This window comes from Miscanthus floridulus, chromosome 2 (assembly GCF_019320115.1).
Source record: "Miscanthus floridulus cultivar M001 chromosome 2, ASM1932011v1, whole genome shotgun sequence".
Taxonomy (NCBI): domain Eukaryota; kingdom Viridiplantae; phylum Streptophyta; class Magnoliopsida; order Poales; family Poaceae; genus Miscanthus; species Miscanthus floridulus.
The window spans coordinates 70,111,199-70,122,104 of NC_089581.1; the positions used below are offsets into that span (position 1 = coordinate 70,111,199).

The 10,906-nt window shown below is 44.0% G+C and overlaps 1 protein-coding gene and 1 long non-coding RNA gene across 4 annotated transcripts; one reads left to right on the forward strand and one right to left on the reverse strand.

Annotated features, from left to right (window-relative positions):
• Positions 1-842: 842 nt before the first annotated feature.
• On the reverse strand, positions 843-4,242 carry LOC136539079 (uncharacterized). Of its 3 annotated transcripts, none has more exons than XR_010779526.1 (6): positions 3,697-4,242; positions 3,490-3,612; positions 2,310-3,061; positions 2,041-2,167; positions 1,243-1,337; positions 843-1,103 (listed from the first exon to the last, which is right to left on the reverse strand). It is a non-coding gene; the product is annotated as an uncharacterized lncRNA (long non-coding RNA). The 3 variants fall into 3 exon arrangements; XR_010779528.1 differs by having other exon boundaries at positions 2,390-3,061; positions 3,697-4,240; XR_010779527.1 differs by having other exon boundaries at positions 2,870-3,061; positions 3,697-4,220.
• Positions 4,243-8,762: 4,520 nt separating this feature from the next.
• LOC136539080 (uncharacterized) lies at positions 8,763-10,264 on the forward strand. The gene is made up of 2 exons (XM_066531015.1): positions 8,763-9,312; positions 9,409-10,264. Exons 1-2 carry the CDS (start codon positions 8,995-8,997, stop codon positions 9,961-9,963), a joined length of 873 nt encoding a protein of 290 aa, XP_066387112.1. The 5' UTR covers positions 8,763-8,994; the 3' UTR covers positions 9,964-10,264.
• The last annotated feature ends 642 nt before the right edge of the window (positions 10,265-10,906 follow it).

Sequence of the window (10,906 nt, forward strand, 5' to 3'; positions counted from 1 at the left end):
CCCTCGAGCCCCGCGCCAAAGGGAAGCTTGGCCCTCGCTATGCCAGTCCGTTCCAAGTGCTGGAGCGCATCAGCCAGGTGGCGTATCGCCTCCAGCTTTCGGAGGGCGCCCATCTGTATGATGTCTTCCATGTGGGGCTGCTGAAGCCCCACAAAGGTGACCCCCTAGCGGCTCCTGCTCCTCTGCCGCCAACATCGGATGGCCGACTGTTGCCAGCTCCGGAGCACGCCCTTCGTGCACAACTTCGGCGAGATGTGTGGCACGTGCTTGTCAAATGGCGTGGCCTACCAACGGAGGATGCAACATGGGAGCCTCTCTAGCATCTTCACGATGTCTACCCTGACTTCCAGCTCGAGGATGAGCTGTTTGCGCAGGCGGGGAGAGATGTTATGACCAACATCCCCTATGCCAGGCGCGGGCCCAATAGTGGCTAGGAGGTCGGCTCTGTTAAGGGGCTTAGAGACCCAATTTATCGCTTATTTGGTATTTTCTTAGAGATAGATATAGTCCCTTAATTATAGCATCTGTATAGAAGAATAAATACTTGTAATCTAGGATGATTGGAATTAAGCAGAAGTAACAATTAAGTTGTTGGCTTCACTTGGGAGCCAGCCGTCCCTGCCCTCTCTCCCTCACATGAGCTCTAGGGCTGCAGCAGCAGCCACAGCCGCCGCACTCTCTCGCCGCCACGGCCCCTCGCCGGCGTCGAGAGTACAGACCACGGCCTCCCCTCTTTCACCCCTATAACCTGCGCAGCCGTAGGGCATCAAGCCCTATCATAATCATATAACAACAAATTCATGACTAAACCGATCAAAATTCTGCAGCCATGGAAAATCACAAAGATTATAAAGGACAGCAACATTAGTAGCATTTTATATGTCTTGCAAGTACATTAAAGCCAAATTGGATTCATAAGTTTATTTACCAAAGAGCAAGCCCTGCATAGGACATATACTACAAATCAAATATTTGATGTTTCCGAAAAACAATACTAATAGGATCTTGCACTCTGGCACCATCCATATTACTCCATATCTAGAATGTATTTGTAGGAGAAAGTATCAAACATATGTAGCATGTTTCCTCATTCACCTGTAAGCCTGCATAGAAATTGAATACGATCTTGGCTTAAATGGAGTTTCGTTCTGAACAACGCTTAAAAGACTTTTAAAATAATTGATAACTGAATAGTCCCTGATGAACAAGAGAAAATTTACTTGAATTATTTTTAGTCCTTACCTCTAAGCCAATGGACTTGCTTTTTCTTGTAAAAAAATGGACTTGCTTTTCATGCTTCAGCAGTTCAGCTTGGCTTTCGCTCCATCGGCTAGCAGCTGCAACATGCAGAAAAAAAAAATCAAGAACTTGAATCAATCTAAAAAATCTAGAAAACAAGTGTCCATTGAAATACAGGTTCATTGCAGTAGGAATTACTCCTCTTGAATCATAAATATGCCTGCTTATATAGTTACTCACAATGGGCACTGATGCATCTTCAAATTAAAAAGGAGGGGGCGGATGATGGTTGAATCCAGGCCATAAAAAATTAAACTAACATGAATCTGTCACAGTTGGTTTCTCCTAAACTTTGGTGACTCTTCCATGATATGAAGACAAAAAAAGGACATGTTCAATCCCCTCCGAGCTCCAAAAGTTGATAAATCATGTAGGCATTGGGTCATAAAAGCCATGCTTAGATTGTTGAATGTCAGGCAAATGGTTTGCAAAACATAGATTCACAAACAAATGACATTGACATCGTGGTATCTATAGCCGAAACAAGTCTTAATCAGAAAAAAAAAATCTAGTTAGACAACCTAGATAAATAAAAAATGTCCAAAAAAAGAAAATAGCATCTAGACAAGCACACAAGGGCAGTGGCAATTCAATGGCCTTCATGCTTCAGGTTGTCTTTATCAAGAAAACAGTCAAAATGGGCATCATACCTCTGACCAATTCCAGAGTGCAGAACCTAAATTAATTCAATGTATTTGAACCAGAAAGATGGCAGTTGTCAGAGAATATCGATCAATCTACCTCCGTGAGGCAAATGAAGGTAACATGAGAGCAAGCTTGCAGTGAAGGGGCACGATGCTGGCACAAACAGGTAATTGCTTTTCATGCTTCAACAGTTCAGCTTGGCTTTCGCTCCATCAGCTAGCAGCTGCAACATGCAGAAAAAAAATTTCAGGAACTTGAATCAATCTAAAAAATCTAGAAAACAAGTGTGCATGGAAATACAGGTTCATTGCGATAGGAATTACTCCTCTTGAATCATAAATATGCCTGCTTATATAGTTACTCACAATGGGCACTGATGCATCTTCAAATTAAAAAGGAGGGGACGGATGATGGTTGAATCCAGACCATAAAAAATTAAACTAACATGAATCTGTCACAGTTGGTTTCTCCTAAACTTTGGTGACTCTTCCATGATATGAAGACAAAAAAAGGACATGTTCAATCCCCTCCGAGCTCCAAAAGTTGATAAATCAGGTAGGCATTGGGTCATGAAAAAGCCATGCTTAGACTGTTGAATGTCAGTCAAATGGTTTGCACAACATAGATTCACAAACAAATGACATTGACATTGTGGTATCTATAGCCGAAACAAAGTTTCACTCAGAAAAAATCTAGTTAGACAACCTAGATAAATAAAAAATGTCCGAAAAAAGAAAATAGCATCTAGACAAGCACACAAGGGCAGTGGCAATTCAATGGCCTCCATGCTTCAGGTTGTCTTTATCATGAAAACAGTCAAAATAGGCACCATACCTCTGACCAATTCCAGAGTGTAGAACCTAAATTAATTCAATGTATTTGAACCAGAACGATAGCAGTTGTCAGAGAATATCGATCAATCTACCTCCGTGAGGCAAATGAAGGTAACATGAGAGCAAGCTTGCAGTGAAGGGGCACGATGCTAGCACAAACAGGTAAAAGGTAGAGAGAAACTGCCGCATGACAATGGTTCTGAACATGAACTTCCGGTCAGTGCAGCAATAAGCCAGTACTCCAGAAATATATGTGCCTATGGAGATATGCAGTTTCCTGCTACCTGAAACAGACTAACATTCAGAAATTTGTAGTTCATCTGAGTCTAATGTTTAGGCACACAATAGAAAGGTAAGGAAGTTATTTACAACTCTCCAGTGCATCATAATTCAATATTCAAATATATTAATGATTATAGCCCAAAAGAAACCATTTCAACCATAGAGTACAGAGCTTCACTAAAACTAAGCAGACTACTATAATCATATGAAAAATAATTCGAACTCTGCTATCACTAAAAATTTTGTCGAACTGCTCATTTTGTGATTTTTAGGTATAAGTGCAGTGGTTAACATATAGAACAATAACATCAGTAGAACAAAGAAATTAGGGAAATAGTGAAATACAGTGCAGACGATATTCATCCCTTATTTGACATATCACTCAGAAACTCAGAACAAATACCACCATACCAGACCAGTTAATGCCTACCTCCCTGAACACGGTGGAGATGACGCTCTTCCTCTAACTGCCTTGTCTCCCCCGTCGTCCTCCCTGTATGTCCATCTTGAACAGCTATTTCCCATCTCAGATTGTTCTCTTTTGATCATCTCACTTCATAAGCAAGGCAACATCCATCAAATTTTTGGATCCAAAATAAAATAAAATAAAATCAACAAGCAGAGAGAAAGAACATACCAATATGGATTGGAGGCAGCCAAACAAATTGGAGGATTTGGGCTATGGTTTCGAGGGGCTCGACTGCTAGGAAGCACTGGGGATGAAGGAGGGCAGGGGCGTCCTTAAACAACGACCCATCCTCCTGGTGGCTACCTCTACAGGACATGGCAATGATGGATCCATCTCCCCGAGCGGCCTCTGTGCCGGCGTTCAGGCGGCTGGCGGCTCCGCGCTGTGGCCGCGCGCGGCCTCTGCACCGGTAGCTAGGCGACTGGCGGCTCCGCACCGTGGCCACGCGTGGCTTCCGACTTCCAAGCCCCTGCGGCCGGTAGCCTCCACGCCATGGCCCGCACGGCCTCCGCTCGTGGCCAGCCCGGCCTCTCCTCGTAGAGATTTGAAGTAGTCGTAGGGGAGTTTACTACCGGTGTATTATTTTTGGTAGAGATTTGAAGTGGCTTGTGCAAGGAGGCATAACTACTATTCAACTCCTGCCAAGCATTCGCTTCTCTCTACTGGTACTCTACTACTGCTACCTCTCGCCCTCTCGGCATCTTGGCATGTTTTGTGGCAAGCAATCGCTTGAGTGGAAGCTTTCCTCACTGATTGGGCTTGGGCGTGCCGCGTGCCGCACATCCCTTCCCTCCCTGTACTAGTATGATTGATTGCATAACCTATCAATTAGTATAATAATAATGGAGGCATATTGGCCCGTTTGCTGGGAGGAATTCTGGAGAAATCTAGATGAATCTGAAGAAATTTGTGAAAAAACACTGTTTAAGATAAAAAAAAAAGAAACGGATCAAGCCAGGATTAAAGGCACGCAAACGGAGCCATTGCATTATTACGCGAGGATGGCAACATCCATGGATGGATGGCTCTTATTTTTCTTCCTTGGATTTGGATGCGCATCCTACTGGTTTCAGTTGGGACATGCCTTTGGCAGTTAGGCTTATGGACGATCTCTTTGCAGGGGTTTACCGTTGCTCCAGATTCTGTAATGTAGCGTATCTGCGTATGGTACTGTTACTGTATGTACCAAAAGTTGATAAAACCCTCCAAGCTGGCTTCACCAATTCATTCTGTTGCTAACTTATTTTGTGTTGGAGAGAAAAAATGTTTTGGTTCTTGCTATAGTTCTTGGAGAGAAGTTCGGATGGGGCTGAAACGATCGTATACGATCGTGGATTATTACCGCTGTCTGGTTTGGTGTGAGAGAAAAATATTGTTCTGAGTGAAAATTTACAACCATTCAGGGCCATGTTTAGTTGGCCACAAAGTTGGCGCCGCCTGAAATCTCGAGGCAGTGTAGCGCACTGTAGCATTTCGTTTGTATTTGGTAATAATTGTCTAATCGTTGACTAATTATGCTCAAAATGTTCGTCTCGCAAAGTACAATCAAACTGTGCAATTAGTTTTTGATTTCGTTAACATTTAGTACTCCATGCATGTACCGTAAGTTTGATGTGACGGGGAATCTTCTTTTTGCATAGTGTCCAAGTTGGGAATTTGGGCCATGTTTAGGCCATGTTTAGTTCCACCAAAATCCAAACTTTAACACTATGCAAAAAGAAGATTTCTCGTCACATCAAACTTGCGGTACATGCATGGAGTACTAAATGTTGACGAAATCAAAAATTAATTACGCAGTTTGGTTGTACTTTGCGAGACGAACGTTTTGACCCTAATTAGTCAACGATTGGACAACAATTACCAAACACAAACGAAATGCTACAGTGTAGCTACAGTGTCCTACAGTGTTTTAGGCAGCGCCAAATTCAGGCAACTAAACATGGCCTTGGAGAAACTAAACATGGCCCAGGCCTTGTTTAGATTGCAAATTTTTGTAATCTGGACATTGTAGCATATTTCATTTGTATTTGACCAACTTTGTCCGATCATGGACTAACTAGGCTCAAAAGATTCATCTCGTGATTTACAATCAAACTGTACAATTAGTTATTTTTTTACTTATATTTAATGCTCTATGCATATATCCAAAAATTGATGTGATGAAGAGAGTGAAAAAACTTAAAATTTTAATGCAATCTAAAGAAGGCCCCAGTCAACGTGAAACCGTTACGAGTCACATCAAATAGAGTAATAACTAAAAAAATGCAGTGCCTTGATTCTCCCGACTAGCATTTGAGTGAGGCCCCGTTCAGCTGCCAAAAAATTTTGTATAGTAACTGTTACATCGAATCTTGTGGTACATGTATGTAGTACTAAATGTAGACGAAAAAAAAAACTAATTACACAGTTGGTCGAGAAATCACGAGACGAAACTTTTGAACCTAATTAGTCCATAATTAAACACTAATTATCAAATACAAACAAAATGCTACCATGAGCCAAAATCCAAAATTTTTTGGAACTAAACGCACCCTGAGAACAGAGGGTCGTTCTAGGCTTCCAGCCGCCGGCCTCTCCTCGTAAAGGACTTCACGAGTGCAAAATCTCGGAAGTAAATGATGCGATTTTTACAAATCTTTTTGGGTACTGCATCACCAAATACTGTACTCGTACTATAATTATAATAACAGACTGAATGCTGATACGGAGAAAAGAGCAGGGAAGAGAAAAGAGAAAAGAGAAACGGGTTATAAGAGCAAATATAATAAGGAGCGATAAGTGGGTTGTATACTGATGTGGAGGAGAAAGAATAGAAATGGGCTATAAGCTTACAGTTAGCTTATGCATAAAAATTAAGAAATTCTGTGAGACAGACAAGTAGACTATAAACCGGCTAACTATTATACGAGTAAGCTGATAGATTGGCGGTAAGTTTTCATATAGTCAGCAGTCTGTTGTATTATTAGTCTTGCTCTAAGCTTCCAGCATGCTTAGACATAAGAACCGATAAACAGCCTGTTCGGTTGGCTGGTTCGTATCGTTGCTGGTTCGTGAAGAAATACTACTGGCTGGTTTGTGTGAGAGAAAAATACTGTTTCAACAAAAAATTTATAATCATTCACGATAAACCACAGTCAAACGAATAGGCTGAACTCTGTGAGAGAGACAAATAAACCTTATATTAATTATGAAAAGCTAACTACGGGTGGACTGAAAGCCTTGCCTCGTCGTCTTCCGTTGCCGTTGTCTTTTTTTTTTTTTTGAACGTAATCTTCCGTTGCCATTGTCTGTCTGACTGTCTCTGGTATTGACCGCACAGTTCACGAGGATCTCCGTATGAATATGAATCCGCTTTTTACTCCAGTGGTCTCGGTACAAACCCAACCAACGTTCCTCGTGTTCGTTTGCTATAGCTCGTCGTAAATGATCGTAAATTTCTAGTCGAAACAGTATTTTTTTTCACACAAGGCTCATCGTAAATGATCGTAAATTTCCAGCCGAAACGGTATTTTTCTCTCACACAAACTAGCCATCAGTACTTCTTGACGAATCAGCCAACCGAATAGGCCGATTATTTGCTCTATCAAACAGACGGAACATCATCATACTACAGTACTCCTTTGGAAATCCTAACCGCGCCGATCGAAACTTTGGTTGGATTTCGAAATTTTAGTGGTTAAGGTCTTGTTTAGATTGTAAATTTTTGCAATCTGGACACTGTAGCACGTTTCGTTTGTATTTGACAAACTTTGTCCGATCATGGACTAACTAGGCTCAAAAGATTCGTTTCGTGATTTACAACCAAACTGTGCAATTAGTTATTTTTTTTACCTACATTTAATGCTCCATACATGCGTCTAAAAATTGATGTGATGAAGAGAGAGTGAAAAAACTTGGAATTTAAAGGTGATCTAAACAAGGCCCAAGCGTCCAACAAAAAAAACAGAGAGAGAGAGAGTACTTTAGAATGACAAAGTAACCAAAAGTAGGTTATGACTATTGACTTCTCTTCCATCGTTTTCACCGTCCTGAAGTAAACTAACTTCTGGCCATGTACATAGACAAGCACTTGTCTAGATACATTCATCTGGCCATCTAAATAGACAAGCACTTGTCTAGATACAATCAGAGAGGGAGTATTTCTCATAGAATTTTAGTACAGTGGAAATATTTTCTTACGAGTGTTTTGAATATTAATCTATTTAGTAATATAATATTTGTGGCAAAAAATTGTAATTTTCGGAATGCTCCAAACAAAATACACCTTGCATGATTGGGTTGTTTGGTTCAAGGCTTAGATCAATTACCTGGTAAAACTACTGACTCCATGTTACTATTTGATTAAAGACACATCATTAGAGTTCTACTAGAGAATGAGACGTGGTACAAGGCCATCGATTTCATACGCCTAGGTCTAGACGCCTCCCTGTGTCGCAATAAGGTTCCAACCAAAAGACGCATTTGCAGACCATATGCACCTCTTTGACAAGGCAATTGGACCAAGGGCATCTTCTAAATGAGTTCTACATTCATGGATAGACTGAGGGAGTATTTCTCATAGAATTATCTCACCTAATTACAAGACTTGATTTTCATCCCACATGACCTTCGCATTGGTTCTTGTGGAGGCAAAATTAACTTTAACATTGTAGTGTAAACATGAAATGATCATCAATGGCCCTATTAAATACTAGCGTGATGCAACTACTCGTCTTTATTAAGAGAATGGCTAATAATTTAGCCTAATGTTGGCATTTATAGTCCATCTATCAACCCACTCATACATTAGTTAACTACTACAAATATATTTTATCATTATACATAGGCCCACTTTCTTATACCACAAAGGTTCTTGAAGATCATGCATCACCGGGCTTTAAACTTAAGGTCCCGGTCGCTTCGCTGAAAAAGCAAGCCGAAACACTGTTTCGGCTGATTTGTTGTGAGAGAGAAACACTATTCCAGCTGAAAAAGATTGATTAGAAGAGAAGCGAACATGACCTTAGCCTAATTAAGAGTCAGGAGTAGAAATATTGCAATAAGTACATTGTTGTTATGTTTAATGGACATAGTACATTTTAGAAGTATTCTCCCAGAGTCCCAGGAGATAAATCTCAAGTAACCAAAAACATCCACACAGGGTGGACACAGGGCCTACAAGTCAAGTGCCACCTCGGACAGCATGCGGATAAGAACAACCACGTTGTCTTCCTCCGCTGCTTTAAAACCGGTCCCCTCACCCTCGTCCTCTTCCCCCGCCCCCGGAATTCATTCGCACCCAAAAAAATCGAGCCGATCGAAAAAGATAAAAAAAACCCTAACCGCTGCGATCGAATCGAATCATCCAAGGGCTGGAGCAGCCCGACGAGGCCATGTCTCAGGCAACCGCCGCCATCCCCTCCCAAGATCGCTTCCCCTGGTGATACGTACGACTCGTGCCGCTCATTTCTTTGCGTTGGGATAGATATGAGGGCCGCTGCGACCGATCCGCCCACGGCGCCGGCGAGGTCGATGTTGAAGCGGCTGTTCGATCGCCAGCTCCTGCGGATCTCGCCAGCGGATCGTCTACCGTCGGCGGGGGCGGGGGAGAAGGATGAGGCGGAGCCGAGCTCCGTGTGCCTGGACGGCATGGTGCGCAGCTTCATGGAGGACGGTGTCGGAGGCGAGAAGGCGGGGCACGGGGGCCGGTACTGCAACTGCTTCCACGGAGGCGATAATTCTGACGACGAGGAGGACGAGGAAGCGGCGGCGGCGGCGGCCTCCGACGTCGCCGAGACGATCAAGGTAGTAGCAACTTGATTGCTTGTTTGCTTGATCCCCCAAACACACACCTGATTCTCTTTTTCTAACCGTGTCGCTCGCGCCGCCGTGGTCGATCAGGGCCTCGTCCACTGCGCTACGCTTCGGGAGCGCAACCTCCTCGCCGACGTGTGCGCGCACCTGGAGCGGCACCGCGCGGCGGGGGCGCGCCGGCGCGACCTCCTCCGCCTGGTGGCCTCGTCGCTCCGCGCCGCGGGGCACGACGCCGCCGTCTGCGTCTCCCGCTGGGAGAAGTCCCCGTCCCACCCGGCCGGCGAGCACGCGTACATCGACGTGCACCTCCCGGCGGCGTCCGACCGCGGCGCGCGCGAGCGCGTCCTGGTGGACGCGGACTTCCGGTCGGCGTTCGAGGTGGCGCGCCCCACCAAGGCGTACCGCGCCCTGGTGCAGCGCCTGCCGCCCGTGTTCGTGGGCAAGGACGACAGGCTCCGCCTCCTCGTCGTCGCCGCCGCCGCCGCCGCCCGCGCCAGCCTCAAGAAGCGCGGCCTCCACCTCCCGCCCTGGCGCAAGCCCGAGTACATGCGCGCCAAGTGGCTCTCCCCCTACGAACGCGAGGCGCCGGCGGCCGAAGAGGCGGAGGCCACCGACGGGGAGGGGCCCGGAACCGCCGCGTGACGACAGGACGCTCTTGCAATTTTTGTCTTGAAGGAGGGTCTAGCCGCAAAAGCTAGAAATCTCTTCAAATTTATCGTAACTTTTTTTTGGGTGGTACGTATTTTGGACTGCGATGTGAGAGAGGTATGTAGTGTAGTGCTAGTTTTTTTTAGGAAGAGAAGTAAAAGAATGGATTAGCATCCACTTTTGGTAATGATGTTTGTTTGTGTAGTCATGGAACTTGCCATGATATGATTTGATATTATTACATACTAAAATCCCAGTAAAAGTTGCCAGTTGACGGCTGTAAAAGCTTGCACGCTCTCGGATTCTCAGAGTTCCGCACAAATTACAAACTGAGTTTACCTGGACAAGAAAAACTAGCCTATCCTCGGAGTACTTCTTTGTTTTTTAACCAGAAGAGACTACCGGCCTGTTTGGCAGCCTGTATCTTACTTATAAGCCTTGGCTTATCAGTCAACCAACAGCGTTTTTCTCTCATACTTAATCAGTCAACATTACTTTTAGCTATGGCTTATAAGTCAATCCAGCTGAACTGGATGCCAGGCGTATAGCAGTAAACAAACCCTGCCTGGCTGCCCATGGGATACTACTGTCTATCAATTATAAAGGCTAAATTGGGCGTTTGGAGGAGAAGATGCAATTCTTCTGAATTCTAGATTAGGGTCCTGTTCGGTTGGCGTGAAAAACGGCTGATGCTGATACTGATTTATTGGGAGAGAAAAACACTATTATTTTACTAAAAAGGTACTGCTGATAAGTTCAAACGAACAAAGCCTAGCTTGTTCATATGCTCTGAAAGATAAATAATATTCTCCGACCTCTCTTGATAAAATAAATAAATGTGTGAATAAATGGAAGAAAAAAAATCCAAGGTGGTTGGACTGTGCAAGGCACCCAGACCCAGCCCAGGTGCCGGTTGTTGCAAGGTACAGTAAGGGAG